At 41.9% G+C, this 19,393-nt stretch overlaps 1 protein-coding gene across 1 annotated transcript in view; it reads right to left on the bottom strand.

Annotated features, from left to right (window-relative positions):
• plcb3 (phospholipase C, beta 3 (phosphatidylinositol-specific)) overlaps window positions 1-14,786 on the bottom strand; it is a 46,767-nt gene extending 31,981 nt beyond the window's left edge. The window contains exons 1-2 of the mRNA XM_069518815.1: window positions 14,142-14,786; window positions 1,480-1,566 (exon numbers count right to left, since the gene is read on the bottom strand). Of these exons, the coding sequence (XP_069374916.1) occupies window positions 1,480-1,566; window positions 14,142-14,240 (186 nt within the window). The 5' untranslated portion in view covers window positions 14,241-14,786. The remainder of the gene's footprint in view (window positions 1-1,479; window positions 1,567-14,141) is intronic.
• Window positions 14,787-19,393: the final 4,607 nt, after the last annotated feature.

Genomic DNA, 19,393 nt, shown 5'->3' with positions numbered 1-19,393 from the left:
CTGAGTTTCTCCTGTTAGCCCCCTACTAACAACTATATGACGTACAAATGAGCCGCTGTGAGAAAACAGGAGATCCCACAGGGGATTGAGCGAGTGGGGCAGTCGTTGACATTTCTGACACAAGACACAAAACCGAAAAAACTAAAACATCTCAGGATTATAAAGCGGTGCCATAGACGTAGAAAAGTCAAACTCTCGAGATTGTCTGGACCCAGTTCTCAGGAACTTCTCCGGAGTTCATGTTTAAAACAGTTTTTGAGTGCACTAACATGGGGATGTTAGAGCGGAGTAATGGTAAACATTGCTTGAGGACTCTTAAAGATGACCTGTGTTCTCTTTCTGTATCTATAACCAACAGACTGGTCATATATACATGATGTGACAAGTGAACAACCTCTTGTTTCCAGTAATGTGCCTTAATAAAGCTGTTTGCAGTCAGAGTGTAGAGACGTCTAACAATTATAATGAAAATACAATTGACTCTGCGAAACAGTGTCACAATTGCACCTCAGGCAACTGATGGCCTATTATTGTCATACCACACACACACACACACACACACACACACACACACACACACACAGTATAAAATGAGTATTTAAAGTGTGTTATATGAAATGAGAGTGACGTGTGCTCTGGCCCACATATATCAATATGCACAACATGCCGCCTGCACATACTTCCAAAATATGATCATACATCAACGGGTCATTCCATACGTGCCTTTTGAATAAATAGACAGCCAGAAATAAAGAGAGAGACTGCGTGTGTGTGAGGTGGGGAGTTAATTGAGCTGCTATGTATTGTAATTCGATCTGACACACACGCACGCACGCACGATGTTCATGAAAACCTTTGCAAATTTCTCAAGATTGACAATTAAAATGTAGTAAGACAAGATACATCAAAATAAAACACTCAATAGATCTAATAGCACTTCACTAACTACAACAACAATCAAAATGTGGAAATGCTGCTGACTAGTTACATCGCCTCACTGCATAAAAACGAAAACATTACGACACTGATGGCTTATAAACACGAGAAGATTACAAAAAGAGGAGGAGAGGATTAATGGGAAATATACGGACAGATAAACAGATTGAGAGAGATATTAAGACCACAAAGACATCATGGGAGAAGCAGGAACAAGGAGCGGGGGGAAAACAACTTGATAAAACCCATATTGGCTGAACTAATGGACTGGATAAAATCATAATAAGAGACAAGAAGACACAAAGAGACAGGATGATGAGACCAAACAGCTGGATGAAGATGGAGTGTGGGGAAGTGGTAAGGTTAAAGCAAACAGAGAACAAGTGTGATATACATATCCGCACTTAACATGGTGCATTAAAAACCACTGTGGTCTGCTATAGAGGGGCCCATTTAGATTTGATCTCCTCTACTTTGTGATACTTGGCCTACTTTGACACCTACCAGTGTGTGTGTGTGTGTGTGTGTGTGTGTGTGTCTTACCAGGGAGGACCCTCCAGTCCAGTAGAGGAAGAATCCATCTGGGTCAACTCTCAGGGTTACCAGGATGGGATTCCCGCTGTTGGGCTCCTAGACGACAACAGAAATAGAGATGTTAGAACAGGACACAAATACAAGATCCATCCAACGGACAGATAAACATCTCACACGCACACACACGCGCACACACACACCTAACACATTACACAGATGCAAGTGAAGAGAAAGAGTGACCTCCAGTTTTAGAACCAGTAGCCACAGCACAAAATATGATGGTGCCGCAGACAGACGGTCATTTATGGGTTGCAAACAAGCAAGCACGCTTGAAATATCTGTAAGAAAGCATTGCTGTGTGAAAGCAGTGAGCATACCAACTCAGAAACCAATCTTTTAACGTTAGTTTTTGTTTTCCCCTCAAAGTACAATCCTGTCTGATTGTCTGACTGCTCATGTTTCTTTCCCGTCTGACTACTTTTCTTTTTTTTGCAATGTGTCTGTATGCAAATGACCTAGTGAGCACAATATAGGGATGCCAACAAAAAATGAACTTCTGCTCTTATGCAGGAACAAAATAAATGTTCAGTTTGTAATTATTTCAAGGGACACTCTATAGAACATTAAAAGTAAACTAGTTTTGAGTTAGAGACAGTTTTAATTTACTCTGTGGTGCAGCTACAATCTATCTTGAAGTCTCCTGTGTCCATATTGAAAGACAGTGTGGTGCAAAATAGGTCACTCATAACAGCAGTGGCTTTACATGCTGTTTTAAGGTGCCCAATCATGATGAGATTGTAGACAGACTGACTGTGCCTGTGTGCACCTGTCGTTCAGCAGCTGTTTTGATGCTGGACAACTCCCAGTTAGGCCACGATGAAGTTCTCATTTGTGTGTAACATAATAACGCAACATGTCATTAGCATCATCATCATGTAGTCATACGCAAGATGCCATGACGGCACACACACACACTCACGCACACAGGCTCTGTAATTACAGTGGTCATACTCTGGTCCTCCAAACATATCGTCCAGACTTTTCCAGATTGTTTCTTACTACAGCGACAGATGACTCAAGTACACGTCATGAGCATCATCAACGACATCTGATGGAAAAAGCGAGACAGGTTGTGTCTGGCAACCCACGAGCCACCCAAACATACTACCAGAAGAAAAAGGCCGACAAGAACGCTTCACACAAACACTGAACCACTGAGCACACACTCACTAATTCTTATGTGATGTGGGGTGGATGGCGTTCACGTGGTTTGAACAAAGCAGATGTAAAAATGGCCATAGCTTTTACTTTTTGAAACATGAATCACTGCATGAATATGATGCAATTTAATTTCCAATAAAGTCATTGAACTAAAGCCAAGACACATTTTCCAGGACTCCATGAAGGGCTGTAGTGAATGTTACAAATCATGCCATAACAGGAGGGATAACCCATTAACAGCTGTATATAAAACAAACCCAAAGCATTCTTAGTTGTATAACCTTATTAAAATATCAGTTACAATGATGTCAAACTAAGTCATTTCTATGCTTTGAAAGTGCTGGTTTTAGATTTAGCTTTTTATTTTATTGTATTTTATACTATTCTTCATTCTATGTTTATGTATATTATCAATATATTGTATTGCTCTTTGTATAGCTTAGTTTTAACTTTATTGTTAAGCACCCTGTATTGCATCTTTGCCTTTAACGACAGGCGCTATATAAATACAACTTGATTTGATTAGTCCCGTAGTTTTCTCCAAACAAACACAGACAAAATGTCAGACTTATTCCTGAAAGAAGTCCCCATGGTATTATTTCTTGGGGAAGTTTAAACATACCTTAGGTTTAGGCTCCGAGGTTTGCTAACACAGAAAAGGTTTGCAGGAGGATTGGGATCAGGAAGAGAAGAGAGGATGCGAAGAAGATGGAGAGGAGTGGAGCATGAAGAAAGGGTGAGTGTTGAAAAAGCAAAAGAAACAAAAGGTCAGGGGTAGAAGCAGACATGCTGGTAAATGTACAGAGAGTTATTTGACACTTGACTCGGGGCCAACAAAAATGAAGTTACAAAGATTTGTTCGTATAAAAACCCGGTGCAACGTCGGCAGAACTTTAAACGTGTGGTGGACTGGACAGCTACTGTAGATGACTGAACTTGTGAGGAGTGCTTACTCGCTGGAACCAGTGGAAAACTGTCCAACTCCAATTTCATGCTGTGATTATCTCACGGCTGCGACCTGATGTCAAATGTCAGCACCCAACAGTTCTCCACAAACCGGCAGTGAAACCCAAGCTCGCAAATCTGCAGCCGCAATGACTCGTGTCTGTTTATCTTGTGTCTGCAAGGTTTAATTCTCGGCAAACAATAGAAACTGCGAATAGTCCAGATGGTTCCGCTTCCAAAGTGATACAAACAGAACCAACTGCAAAATCTTATAAGCAGAGATAACTGTGCTTTTTATCAAATGCATAAACAGCGAAACATCTGCATATCATATTCCTGGTTTAAAACTACTGGGTAGTAAATGCTACATTCACTAAATAGTTTGGGCTACATTATGCACATTCCTCTGGCAAATTCAATTTAACCAATCCATTCAACAGGCCAGTTTCCATTCAACTTGTATTATTTACAGCTTGCAAACAGAACAATTACATTTGTACCTCTGTTTGATGTTGAGTTTTAATTTGGCTACGCAACATTAAAATGTTTTGAAATGTTATTCCGGTGGACAAATTATGGAAGCAATGGCTATTTTGCAGCAAACGCTTCGTCTGCTATTTACAGTAAGTCCAGTAAATCAACAGGGAAAACGTAGGAATAGAGAACCAGGGAAAAGAAAGATACATCGCGGTCATAAGGTCACGTTCGCCAAAGAAACACATCCCACAAATCCTGTTTTAACTGCATGATAATGAATATGATTTCAACCCAGAGTTTAACCCATTCATACCACACATGTGTTGATGGCACCTGGTAAATGTCAAGACCTGTAACTGTAGACCCACACACTGCACTGCACTGTATCATAGTACGGGACCCAGTCTGGAATTCTAATACAATATTAAAGCCTCACTTGAGATTCAACAGTCAAGTTCACCTGAGATTGATGAAAGAGCGTATTGTATGTGCTTTTAATAAGTATTTAATAATTTTGGATTTGTAAGCTGCTTTTCCTGCAGAAACGTCCTCTCAGAGACAAACCAGAGGAGCTTATAGCAGCTCTATCCAGTTTTGGCATACATGTACAAGTGCATTAGTAACAAATACAGATCTTTAGAAGAGTGAAGATACGTTATCAATAGTGTTTGTGTGTGCAAGAACAAACAAAAATGCTTTAATGTTAAAATAGTGTTGACACAGCTGTCAGGTAACACAGTATGTACCATACATAGGGTATCATAATCTACCTGAGCAGGTTGCCAAGCATGTTTACATGGACAACAATATTCTATATACCTATTTACATGTATCCCTCCCTTGCAACTGGTTATAGATCCACTTCCGATACTGTCACAACACTTAGATGGGGAATTCCAGTTGAACCAGACTCACAAACAGAGGAATGTGATCTACAGACTCATGTGACCAGTTATATAACAACCCATCCACAATCACCCATACACCTCTGTGGCCGCAGGGATAAAGACACCATCATCACTCATATACATGTATTTGCATGTCATGCCTGCAGAGTTTTGCATACCTGCCAGTTACTTTCGAGTGTTGCCTTAAGCTACTGACACACGGAAGTCTATGACTGAATCATACACTCTATCAAGTCCCTTTTATTTTAAAAAATTGATTAAATATATAAAACATGCAATAATGCAACATTTGCTGGCTCTAGCATCTCATCTATGAGGAAGTACGCCTTTCTTGTATTTCTAAACCTGATGTCAAAAAACTGATTTGCAAACGTCAGTCTATCATATCACTGCCCTCCCTTCTCAGTGACAGAATACTCGTCTTCTCCCTGCTCACGTGAAAGGAAAAGAATACAAATATTTCTGGCTACACATAAAAGACGAAGATGTCAACATGAAAAGACGACAGGGCTCTAGAGCTTTTGGCGAGAAGTGCCGACACCAGTGTCGATGTGCTGGACACAAAACGACAGTTCTGCAGCAGAACTGTTGGTTGGACAAAAGAACAATTTGAAATAATCACAAAAACTGCTTTCCTTATTTGACAACATTCTGTCAACCAAACAATTCATAAAAATGTATCAAAAAGGTTAGTTTTAGTTCTACGCCATGTTTTCATCCACTTCTTTCTTTCTAAGGTCAATGTAGCTCCTGTGTTTAAATGTCTTATCGCATAAAAGGTCACTTCAGTTTGCAGTTGAAATTAAGTGTAAAATGTCATAAACCTAAACAGGAAATCATTAGCACATGCCCTCAACACTCATGCACGCACACACACCTTATGTACCATGAACATGCACCCTACGGTGTGTTTTCTGTTTGAGAGTGGGTGGTATGGTCTATAATTGCACCTCACCCCACTCCCTAATTAACCGCCATATGTAGGCACCTTCTCCCTCTCTCCTTTCATTCTTCCTCTCCATGTCAGTTCTCTCCATCACTTTCTTTCTCCTTAATTGATTGATTGTCTCCCACTCCAGACCCCCTCCAGATGCCCTGACCCTCATTACCCGACCACAATGTCTGTCACACACACGCACGGTCGATGGACCACCCTCTGAGGCCGAGGTCAGACAGCCACTTCTTAATGAGACTTCTTGAAAATCATAATCTATGAGAGCATAAACGTGTAGAGAGACCAACATCTATCTTCCTACATCCTGTCATCAACACAAATTGATGTGTGTGTTTTATAGTAAGATATCAGTCAGAAAGCCATGAGTGAGAAATTGATAAAAGTGGCCGCTCCGAGTGTACCTTTGGTCGGCTGTGCTGTGTGTGTGTTCAGGGACAGCTTGTAGGAGTGGTGTGTGTGTGTGTGTGTGTGTGTGTGTGTGTGCGTGTGCGTGTGCGTGTGTGTGTGTGTGTGTGTGTGTGAAAAGAAGGCCAGCGTGCACTCGGTGCGAGGGTGTTTGAGCTGCTGCTTTGGCAACATGGTAAAAGTTGATGACAGTAGGTAACCTTTGGACTCTGGAGTGAGGAGTGGGGCCAGAGAGGGAAAAAGGCTATAGAATATCATACAAAAAGGCACCGTCTATAAACCGTTAGACACAGACATATCCTGCAATTACAACCTCCTACATTTTTCTTAGTGTGATACTTGAATTTGTGCTTCAAAGTCACAATACGCCCTAGTTAGAAATTCCCGGGAAACTTTGTTGCGCAATATTATATTATCAGCATGGTGAAGGCTGAGCAATCCAGATCAATCTTACACTTATTAGCTAGTGCATCACAAGGAGGGAGATAAAAGTCAGACGAAACATTTGCCTGCTTTGAATTTTAAATTTAATTTGAAGTGCAACTGGATAGTATAGTAAAACTGACTGTTAAGAATAAATAAAGTGCTGCTGGTCAAAGAAAAGCACCAAATTAGATTTGGAATTTTTCACAAAATCTAAAAAATCTTATTATGATTCAGAAAAGCGAATATTCCAAAGGTAATGTGGAAAAGCGTTTACTGGTGTGGCTAATTAATTGTACCTCTGCATTGCGGCACACTGGCCCTCATCCACTGGTCAAAAAAACCCATAAACACCCACTAACATTTGGCTTTTGTCTGCAATAGGATTGGAAAAAAATCAGCATTCACTCCCTGGTCAAATGACTCTGTAGACAAGGGTTTTAATTGGCTCCAGTCAGCAGTGATGGAAACATGACACCAGGGTAAAAGCAAGACAAGACAGCGAGAGAGCACCAAGTTGTCGGTGCATTTGTGATGTCGGACTTGACGCACAAGGTGAAGAGTTAAATATTCTCTGGCTCAGGCTTCACAAATGTGAGGATTAGCTGCTTTTCTCCATGTTCTATTGTTACAAAAAAAAAAGCAGGTCTTATCAAACCAGACCCGGCAGACACCAGAAAAGAAGAAGAGGTATAAAGAAGTCGACACGGCAGAAATCAAAAAGTCAAAATCAAAGAGGAAGTGAATCCAAACAGATGGGAAGCAGACAGACACAAGCACAGACAGGGAGAGAGAGTGCTGGAAAGATGAGATATGATTACATGTAGGTTGCACACATCCAATGAGGCTACATGTGTAGTAAATTGAGGTGAAATTGTGAACAGAGCCGCAGAGGAGGAGCGGAGATGGAGCCGTCCAGATGTCAGGCCCACACTTCACATGTGGCTGCGGTTGACCTCCCACCTCTCTCCTCTCCCTGCCCTCCCTCCATCCAGCCCTTGCTTCTCACTACTCTGTCAGGATGTCAGCGGTGTTTCTCAGCATGGCGTCACAACTTCGCACAAGCCCGAGCTTTCTCCCTCCTCCTTCTCTATCCCTTATCTCCAACACAATGGTCCACTTCTTCCATGTATCTAACGTGAAACTAAGCTAACCACTTTATAAAAGCACACATGCACAAGCGGAATGAAAGCAGAGTCCATTGTGCTATCCTGTAAAAGGTCAAAATGACAAAGCACGTCTACTTAGGACAGAGATCCGTTTCTAAAGAGGACAATGGGCTGTCACGTTGCAGGTGTAAAGTGCTGTTATGAAATCTTCTTGCCATTAATCCGGACTCGTGAACAGTGCAGAGGTTATTGTTACCTGCTTATGATCTTTCAAGGCTGCTGCAGTGTCTGTTTTGTCGGGGCCATAAGTTAAAAAACATAAGACAGCAAAAAAGCAGCTGCTCAACACGTCCAAACATGCAGAGGACAAAATATAGAGGAAAACATTTGTAAGAGGGTATAAGTGATGTGTACGCCAAGGCTGTATATTCCAAAATAGTTGCATGTGAACAAAAAATATGACCTAAAATTGTTTCAGTTTACGCAACATAACAACATTAACTCCCATTTTCTAACATTTTACAAATACTGATAAAAGGTTGTTTTTGAATTTTATGACATAAATCAGCAAACTTAAGCGACTCAGTCCAGGCCAAAGCCTTAGGGGACAATCATGAGGGGGTGGAAGGGGGCTTTTCACAGCACCCCAGTGAAATGCTAGCATGGAGGAGTTCATAGCAAAGAAATTTGGGAATAATACGGGTTTTGTCTTAGTTATAATAAGTTGTTAAAATTGCTGTTGGAAAAAAACAATCGTCTCAGTTTGAATTTGCTAAAACACATATCTGACTGTGGAGAGGTGCTGACAGAGGCCGTGGTCACTTAGACTTATTCAACAACCTGGCAGCAGTGCAGAGATATTTCCCTCTGAACAAAATACACAATACACAAACGCGCTTATTCATCTTTTAGATTGGATATGGGTGATGAAAGCAGAAGCTCAGAAAACACCTCGTCAAGTCATTCGTGAAAAGGGGAAACAAGTATCTACCGGCAGTCTGGTTTGACAACATATCACTGATAAACACTGGTGGACAACAGAAATACCCCCAGCGTCCTCAGGTGAAGCCTGGAGCTTCCTTCTAAGGTCCTGATGAAACGATCCCAGACCTAATGACAGGAAACAAGCCTGAAATTCTACATTTTATGGTCTGTCATGTTTCGCTCACGTTTACAGGGGAGCTGCGGCGGTGCCAAAACTTCTACTCTCGAAGATTCGCAGAGCTCCATCAAATAAATGAGCAACTTATGAGGCTGGGCGACTCTATTCAAACCCCCCTTTTTTTTTTGTAATTGTGCAATGTGAACGGAAACAAATTTAAGTACCGAAATGTGGAGGGGGGGGAGGAAATGCTTTTCTCAGATGATTCTGACCAAATAAAACATGTAGGAGTCTCCTTTTGCTTTATAACTGCAAAAAAAGGGAATATAAAGTGCTTGGTTTGATAGAATCTTCATGCACGATGCTCAGTGGAGTGGCACAGCAGCTTTCTGCACAGTGGCTCTGAATGGAAAAGTGGTCTCAGATGGTATAATAATAATGCAAACACTCCGCAAAGCAGGCAAATGTTAACGTTATGTGTTAGGATGATTATTTATTTGACTTCTGTGTACTCTTTAAGATTTGTATCAAAGCACTTCGAGGCACGCTTGACAGAGAGCCAGGCTGCTCTGTAGACAAACTGTCTGTCTGTGTTTGTTTAATTGGTTGTTTAGGAGGAATTTTAACTGAATTCCAGTTGGAATTTGTCTAAATTGAATTGTGGCCGAGGCCGCAGAGGGCGGGGCGGAGCGGCAGTGACTGAGGGAGGGAGGGAGGGAGGGAAATGGTTGGGCTCCGGAGCCTCGCAACAAGCTCCAACAGGAAGTCGTTCAACGTTGAAACACACACCCAGAACAAAACAACCACACACACACGCATGCATATGAGCACACATGTGTACACAAGCCGGAGAGCAGGAGAAAGAGGGTCAATTTGAACTGCATTCCTCCTCCCCCCTATATGAGTCACTGTGTGTGAGTGTGTGCATGAGTGTGTGCATGAGTGTGTGTGAGTGTGTGTGAGTGTGTGCATGAGTATGTGTGTGTGTGTGTCAGTTGATGATCCTCCAGTAGAATTCCCAAGGCCATTGAGAAACAGAGGTTTTGTTGTGAGACCAACAGATAAGACGGGTGACATCGGCTGCTCGATGCAAGAAGAGTATAGGCAACAGGAGAAGAGAAGGATGAATGACGGAAGGAAAAAAGAGAGCATGATATATAAAGGGACTAGAGGTGGAGGACAGGAGATGAAGGAATAAAGCCACATGGAAGTTGGACATAGTGATGGGGAAGAGGGGGAAAGAGAGGGATGGGGTCAGAAGTGGGGTTTTCATGTAAACAAACAGCACTGGCCTGAGGCACCCTCTGGTGTGTGTGTGTGTGTGTGTGTGTGTGTGTGTGTGTGTGTGTGTGTGTGTGTGTGTGTGTGTGTGTGTGTGTCCTAATTCTTTTCTCACTTTGCTAAATCCTTAAAGGAACATAACAAGTTTTTCTGACAGCAGCCCATCTTGGATTATCTAAAATAACCACTCTGTTCCCACCTCTGGACTTACTCCTACACAAACTCTCCTCTAAGGGTTTTACTAGATCACAGTTTGATCAGGTAAGCAATTCATCTTGAATATCAACTATAGTACATTCTGAGCAAATCAATGTGGGAATAAAAACTATTTATACAAGCACATTTGGCTAAAATCTGTCATGCTTCATTTGAAATAGATAACTTTCAGTGTCCCCAGGGTGTCTTCTGGAAAAATAAGGAATTTTAGTTCTATGCACCATTTGTACAAAAATAAAAGTTTCCTAAAGACTTTGACTGTTTTAGGCTAAAAAATAATAACATATAATAACAAGTCTTTTATGAGTTAATGCATGTTTAAGTGTCAGGATGGACCCAAGCAGCAAACGCTCTACTTTCAACTGTTCTCTGCTCATAATTTAACACAAGTTATTCATTGATTGGGTTGAATTTTAATCAAGATAAACATGATTGAATAAGAAAGATAGACTTGTCATAATACAGCGTTTGCACTATTGAATTGGCAGGAAATCCACCGGATTGCTTACGAAACAGTAAAATATGCATTTTTTTAAATAAGCTTCTGTTTGGGACAGTAGCAAGAGGATTAACAGGTAAAGAAACATTAACTGCTGAGTCCATGACATATCAGAAAGTAGAACATGTCTCTTCAAGATGCTTGTTTGGTTCAGCTCACAGTGCAACACTCAAAATATATTTAATTTGCAATGATACAACATGGAGAAAAGCTGTTGTGTGCTGTGTTCTATTGATTTGTTAATTAAATAATATAATAATATATCGATAATATCAATCAATAGTGACGATATCATGGTCTAAACGACTTTAGATAAAAATTGCAACATATGAGCCTTTCAGACATATCGTATTTATCTTACAAGGTAAATAGTGCAGAAAATGTGGATTTATGTTTTTAATTTGGCGCAAAAACAATTAAACTGTAAAATATCAAGCCTCAGTTAGATTTGATAATGACATCTTAAGGATAATCAACAGTTTATGTATATCTATATACAGAAAGATGTATGTATCTGCCAACACATTGGTATACGAAATATTTTACTCTTCAATATCGGTATTTTACACTTTATACTTCAAAATTCCATAGCCCTGGGGCTCTACATGACATCCTGTTATCATACTGATAACTAAATGCTTTATCTCAAGTCACTACTGAGAGAAAATGGGGATGTAAAAGTGAAATAATAATCTCAATCACAGCATTTCTATTACACTGTGGAGTGTACAGTTCCTCTGTGAGTTTGCTCTAAGTTCAGGCCAAGTAGAAGCAGTGTTTTCACAACAGTCACATTCAGAATTTATAGAGGATGTGAATCTGATCTCATGGCTCAGGATGACTGCACTGAATGAACTGCACCTTTCATTTTAGCTCGAGCTGAATAAAGACCCAACTGGATGAAGATCAAATCTGTATCATCTCAGCCATGCATTTCATATAGAACAATGGAGCATTTTGGCATCTACCTTCCAACTCAAAAGTGTCTTTGTTTCTTTTTCTCTCTCATCTCTCCCACAATCCTCCTACCCTGAACTTGATCCCTCTCTCTCTCTCTTTCTCTCTCTCCCTCCCCATTTATCCTCCATAAAACGTTTGTGTATTCTAGAGGAAAAATGGTAAATACAGGGGGAAGACGGGATGAAAGATAGACAGGGAGAAAGATTGCACATGTTTTCAAGTGTTCACACACTTAATCACCAGCATAACCATTTCCTGGGAATTCCCTTTGAGAGAGAGATGGAGAGAAGACAGAGAGGGCTGGTGTGCATGTTAGAGAGAGAGAGAGAGAGAGAGAGAGAGAAAGGAAATCAAAAGGACATGGCATTCACTGTTTGCGTGACAAGCCCCTTCTTTGGAGGCCAGACATACACACTAGTGCACACACATGCGCATCGCGTCATTATTGCAATGTGTGGGGCTCTGCTGCTGAGAAGTTATTTACTTCCAAGTACTTAAGTTGTCCATTTCTTAATGGCCCTTGGCAGCAGTTTGCATGTCTGTGTATTTTGTGCGTGCGCATGTGTCAACACAACACCTGACCTGATATCTGCCAAGTTGATTGTAATAGCTTTATTTGAACTACGCAGACCTCTCCCTGCAGGATTGTGAAGATCCACAGGCATGAACACTTGATGGCACGCACATCTTGCATGTGTCTCTGTTGTAAATCCACAACAGGGCTTTCCAAATGGAAGACACAGGAGTCCAGTTGGAGTCCATCAGCCTCTGAGTTAATCATTGATGGACACACACACCTACTTTCTCTGTGGAGAAGAGTGGCCTTGTGCCCTGTCTGTGTAACAAACACACACACACAGTGTGCACAACTATCCTTGTTAGGACACTGCATTGCCTTTCATTCATTGTGGACAGCCAAACCAAAACCTTATCCCTAACATTAACCTTAAGTTTTGCCTCATTACTTACGTTTACGTCATTATTGTTTCTCTGATGATTTTCCATTGCAATAAATTTTCAAATGCTGATTTACTGTTGTATTTGTTGTCCTTGGTTTTAGATTATATCACTTGCTGTCTGTTTTTTTATATTATATATTATTTTGCCTGTTGCTTCTGGTGTTTTGTATTATTGGATTTATAGATTTGACCTTGTTGCAAAGCAACAGTTGCTTTGAAGGGTGAAATACAAACACAACTATTATTATTATTACCAGGCTTTTGTCCCCATGAGGTCTACTGGTCCTGACAAGGTCAGTGTTTCTACTGGGCAAAGGTTTCACCAGGTTTATTATGGTGAATGACACAGGCAAGTGCATGCCAGCGTTGCTGGACAGCTTCTGAAGCAATATGCGGAAGAACCAGTAGAGAAAAACAATTATAACCTTTAAAAAAGTTTGTACAAAAAGGTGACATTTCTGTGCTTGTGCCATAAACACACGGACTTTTCCCCATACCCAGTTGAGCAGGTGTTTTCTACTCTCCATAGTCCACCAAGGAATGGAGGCACAAACACAGAGGGACAGATGAGAAGGGAAAGAAAGGAGAGTGTAGGAGCTCAACCTGAGACTGAAGAAAACCGGCTTGACAAGAATTCAACACAACACAACACACCACACTACAACACAACACAACACAACACAACACATTAAAGCTGCTGCTGCTGCTGCTGCTGCCAACTACAGGGGAATTCTACTGCAGTATCTGATCAAAACACACACACACCCATGCAAATATAATGGGGCACCTGTGTTCAAGGCACACACACCTGTACACTGCACACACTCATCTCTCTCTAACACACAAACAACCACAAACACACACACATCTATCTCTCTCTCTCAAACACACAAAAACACACTTTTCTCTCTCTCTCTCACACACACACACACACAAAAACACACTTCTCTCACTCACTCACTCACACACTCACACACACACACACACACACACACACACACACACACACACACACACACACAGAGAGAGATCTCGCGTGTCACTTCACAACACCGGGCCTAAACTGTCAAAAACAGGCTGTCACGCCTCGTGTTGACTTTGAATCAAAGGCTGGAGCACTTCTGGATCAATAAACAACACTCTGGCTTATTTCAAGAAAGCAAACTGTGTTTTCTGAGCTGAGGACCAGTTCCAAACATGTCCACCCTCACCTCGTCCCACTTGATGAACTTCCCTCCCCTCTTCAGCGCTTCGTGGACACACACGGGCTTGAGCTGCAGCGCATGGACTCCCGGCTTGGCCCCGGCCATGGCGAGGGACTGCCTGCCCGGGCGCCGACGCCTAAACTCCGGCTGCGGCGAGCTAGACTCCTCGGAAGGAACACAAAAGTCCTCTCTTCCCTCCTTCCTCCACTGCCGTCCTCGTGTCTTCTTTTCCGGGGAGAGGGTGCTGGCAGGGACGCAGAGGCACAGGGGGGGGAAGTTCTTCAGACACCGAGAAGTTGAGGGAGCCTCGCCGAGAGTTTGGAGAACATGAGGAGTGAGACCCACTCAGGACTCGGCTGCTCCAGCGCGCACCGCCGCTATCTTGTCCGCGTCCACGCACCGCGGCGGCGCGCCTATAACTCGCCTTTTATTCTAGGCTTTGATTCATATATTTGTTTATTCATCTGTCGCGGCACTCGAGCGATCCTGTCCTTCCTTCCTTCCTCCCATCTGCTCCTCTCCCCTCTCTCGCGCTCCTCTACCAACTTTCCCCGCTTCCTCGCTCTCTTTTCTCCTCCTCTCCTCCCTGCATATTTTTTTGCAAAGGAGGGAAAGACGGAGAAGATTCCAAGAGGAGAGGGAGAGAGAGAGAGAGACGGCGTCAGATTGAGCTGAGTGAATGAGGGAGGAGGAGGAGGAGGAGGGTTGTCAGAGTTTGTGAAGAAGGGGTGTGTTTTAGTTCAGTCCTCTGCTCGCCTGCTTGTCTGTCTCCTCAGATTTGCACTGACAACTAATGTGAACATGATACTGCAGTGTGCACATGTGTCAAATTTGTTAAATATCTACACACACTTTTCCTTATGCAATCAAACTTTGAACTAGAACATACAGGGTAGATCCAGTTACTGAACATTTTTACTTCTCAAACGTTCAATTGAAAGATAAAGTCAATATTAAAGCAGCAGAGGTCAAAATATCCTGACTTTTGATGAGCTCCTACACTAACTGAAGCCCATGCAACTCCGACAGGCAGTTGGTTTATTGTGTCCTATTTGATGGTTACCTATTTGATGAGCCATTGAGCACCACAGCCTTCAGCAGAAAAGATATGAAACTCAAATATAGACTGCATATAAAGATTGACGACACGTCCCTGCTTCCTACCACTGTCCAGAAATGAAGCCAAAATATCCCGGACATGAACTGCCATCTTGCTCAACTGGAGCCGGAGCCTGTACAGTCATGATCGAGGGATGGAGCACTTCACCAATCATGAGGCAGTCTCAGCTGTCAAAGATGTTTCACCCACATTTTTAAAAATGAACACTTTAATGACTTTAATAAGATGAACTACTTTAAATGACAGACATCATCTTTAAGAAAAATGTATTTGACGTTGTCTCACTTTTTAGTTTAGCCCATGCCCCATCTGCTAACATGGAGGAGATTGAAGGGATTTACTCCAACCGAGATGCTTTTGGCTTCACTTAAAGTGGCACATGATATCTGCTTTTTTTGGAATGTGCAAGGAGTTATGATCACCTCTGTTGTTTCCGATCATGATGCTAAGCTAAGCCAATCAATTGGCCAGACAGATAATTAACTTACCCACATGAGCGTACTAGAAAAATGTTGGGAACCACTGAACCGTAGCATAAATGACATCAAGGTGCATTACTGCCATCTACTGTGTCTTCTTCTTCTTCTCTGCTCGGCCCACCAGTGAAGGGGGCCCGTTTTTCTTCTTCTTCTGTTTGGTTTAATTCGTGGAGTTACTGCCAAACCATCGATTTGACTGCAGGGTGCAGGAGTGTTATCAAATGGCTCCTTTAAGTCTTTGAATCACTTTTAATGCTTTTTAGTTGTTTTCCCGGTTGCTGACAGTGACAGATTACTGCTGCAGTCGGAAATTGTTATTAAAAAATATGTTAGCTGTTATCACAGTTATTGGAAACCACTAATCTGCTTAGAGTTCATTTCAAAGCGACAGGCAGTAAGTGCTAGTGCTACTCCGGCAGCCAGATCGTGAGATTAAAGTCGTATTTTATGAATGATAATGTGAAATTGTGAATTATATAAAGAGGATATCATCCAGACTGGAGGCTCTCAGGAAGTCATCCAGAGTCATCAGGTAACTTTCCCCCAGTGTCAGTGGCAGCGGATCAAGTTTTTAAGAAGCGTGAGAGCTAAGGAGGCTGCACAGCTACAGTCTGATCCCGTCCAAATCCCACTGCCAAGCAACATTACAACTTGGGCTTCTCATAAAGAAAAAAATCACTATGGAGCAACAGATTTTTTGGCAGCCGCTCTCGTTCTCCGACTCCCCTAACTACACCCAGCAGGAATGTCTGCAATGCTGCAGCCTGCTGACTGACTGATGGAGGGACTTACTGTTGGTTTTTCCTTGATCCGAACCATAGAGTGGAGGAGGAAATAAAAAGCACAGGATTCAATCAGACATAATTCATTGTATACACATACATGGTTTGAGATGGGGATGAGCTGTAACTGAGTCCCACTAGACTCTCTGATTAATCTGATCTGGACCCACCACAGGCACAGACACGCACAGACACACAACCTCTCAGGTGACAACAAACAGAAACAAGATGGGCACATGCATATGCATACTTTCAGTGGTGCGGCACACACGCATCAAGCTAGGATATTGTGTTTCTCTGGTGCATAATAAGATGCACACGCACACACACACACCATGTTGGGGTGCATCTGAAGTGCAGGCACCTGTCGTGTCAATAGGCACTGTCCCTGTCCTCCACTCACCCCACTCTTTGTTTCTCTGTCTTTTTTAACAAATACATTCTTTTTCTAGCTCCCTCTATTTCATCATCTACACAAACACTGTCCCTCCTCTGTGTTTTTCTCATGTGGTGTCTCATTCCAACAGGTGTCCCTCTCCTCTGGGACATAAATGTTGCTCATGTGCAGAAATATAAAGTGAGGATGGAAACGATTTTAGATTTTGCATGCTACGTGTTGCTGATTGTATTTTAACAAAAAGCACGCTGAGTGTACCAGTTGTGAAATGTGTGATATGAATGAACTTTGCCTTGATTTCTCACACAGCTGTAGTCGGGGGGGAGGAAAGGGAGAGAAAGTGGACAAGCAGAGCCTAAGGAAGTATCATGCAACACAAAAACCTACACTGGAATGAATATGAGATCTAATCATGGTCGGGCATTTACTTGTTTGTGTTCACTGTGACAAGGAAGCCACTTTATTTGGTCTAAGCGTTAAACGTGTGGAAGCAAGAAAGAAAAAGAAAAGTGAAAGCAGAGGTGGAGAGAAGGAGTTTAGAAGAAGAGTAAGCTCAGAAAAAACTAGACTTGTACTCTGTTTAAAAAAGAGACAAAAGGGGGAGCACAGAGGTTAAACTTGGAAGAAAGCAAGGGACGGAGACACAGGGAAGAGAGAAGATCTCAAACCCCTCCTCTATCCCTCCAATATCTGTCTCCTTCCCTCTTTCTCTCTCTCTCTGGAGTAACAGCCAGATCTTTCTCTCCAACGCAAAGCCAGGGACTCACAAAGACACATTGTATACAGACACACAGGCATATTCACTGCCCCCTCTCCACACACACACACGCACACACACACACACACACATGCACACACACGCACACACACGCACACACGCGCACACACGCACACACTCACACTGGCTTTAATGGGAAGGGCCTGACTCAGTCAACAGCAGCAATAAAAAACCTGATCAGATTACCCTGCGTAGCCCTGCTGAGATGTCGGCCTGGAACCACTGACAGGTCACTGGAGACAGGACCCATCTGTCTCCTCAACATCTCAGGGACATCCCAGGGTAACTGTCAATGTGTTGGGGAGAAAAACTGTCATGTGGGCATCATGCAGGCCAAAAGCTGATTCCAGTTATACCCAGAGGACGATTTGGACTGACATGACCCAAAAAACCCGATTTACTTTCATGAGAGATCCATTCATTAATGTCAACTTTGTCCAAATCAGTTTACTCTTTTCCACTGAATCACTTAATATTGATCATTGGTTATTACTGTTTTGATGCCTTTGTGTGGCTGCATCACAATCCTGTGCTGCTCTCTGGTGGTAAGATGCTCTGACTACATCCCCTGTATTCAGAGCTGGCGAGATTGTGCAAACATCAGGAATGTGGATTCAGTAAGATTTGGCTGCTGCAAGCACTGTGTGTGTGTGTGTGCGTGTTTGTGTGTGTGTGTGTGCGTGTTTGTGTGTGTGTGTGTGTGTGTGTGTGTGTGTGTGTGTGTGTGTGTGTGTGCACTTATCACCAGTAGAAACCTGTGTTAAGTGTGTTTGCAGAAGTGAATCTAATGTACTGTATCTCATTACCTCCCTGTTTTCATCTGCTTTTGTTTGTTAGTTATTTAACAGGACTGAACAGAGATTTCTTTCCACTTTCTTTAACATTGTGAGGCGTTTTCAACATTGTCAACTCAAACAATAATTTATGGATGTTGATGAAAAGAATCAGGTATGTGTAGGGGGCTGATATTTACAAGAACTTTTTTGTGGATTCAAGTAAAAATCTGGATTTAGTGGATTTAAATGTGGTCTCATTCGGGGACTTTTGGGCCTTGGCAGAGGGATGCACTCTACTGAGAGCCACTCCAGTTTTATAGAGTGTTTATTTTGTTTCAATGAGGCCCATTGTGGTTCCCTCCCCAACATTCATTAGATTTCATCACAATTATAATAATTTCATGATACTGTAGAAGGTCAAATTTAACTATATTATCCAGATTTAGACCATTTAAGGGTATGACATAAGACATAATGATTAATTATATTCTCAGAGTAATGTTCATCCATGCCTTTAATATATTATTGACATTTTCCACCGAGGAGCAGTTGTTTCAATATGATACTTTGATTTCTTTTTCTGTAACTCAGTCATTTAACTTTCAGCGTATGCTTTAGACCTGCCCCGACAGAGAGTGCGTCTACATTTGTGGATGTGGAACTTGGCAAGAAATAATATCAAATTAATGATAAATTAAAGCAATCCTGTTGTTGTCACTGTAATCACGGGAACCAAATACAAAGTTTCTATTGTTAAAAACAGAGAAAATGTCGTCAGTTATGAAATTATAATATATCATTTTATTTTTTACGCTGAAACTTGCAAGACCAGATGAGAGCAGGTTTCAGGAAACAGTTCACAGAAAGACCAGATTTACATCTGTGTCACTCCCAATCTTATATAAGAAATACTTCACTGATGAATC

Source organism: Paralichthys olivaceus, chromosome 22, assembly GCF_024713975.1.
Source record: "Paralichthys olivaceus isolate ysfri-2021 chromosome 22, ASM2471397v2, whole genome shotgun sequence".
In the NCBI taxonomy this organism is placed as follows: Eukaryota; Metazoa; Chordata; class Actinopteri; order Pleuronectiformes; family Paralichthyidae; genus Paralichthys; species Paralichthys olivaceus.
Note: the sequence above shows the minus strand (reverse complement) of the source record. Positions and strands in the feature narration are given on the sequence as shown.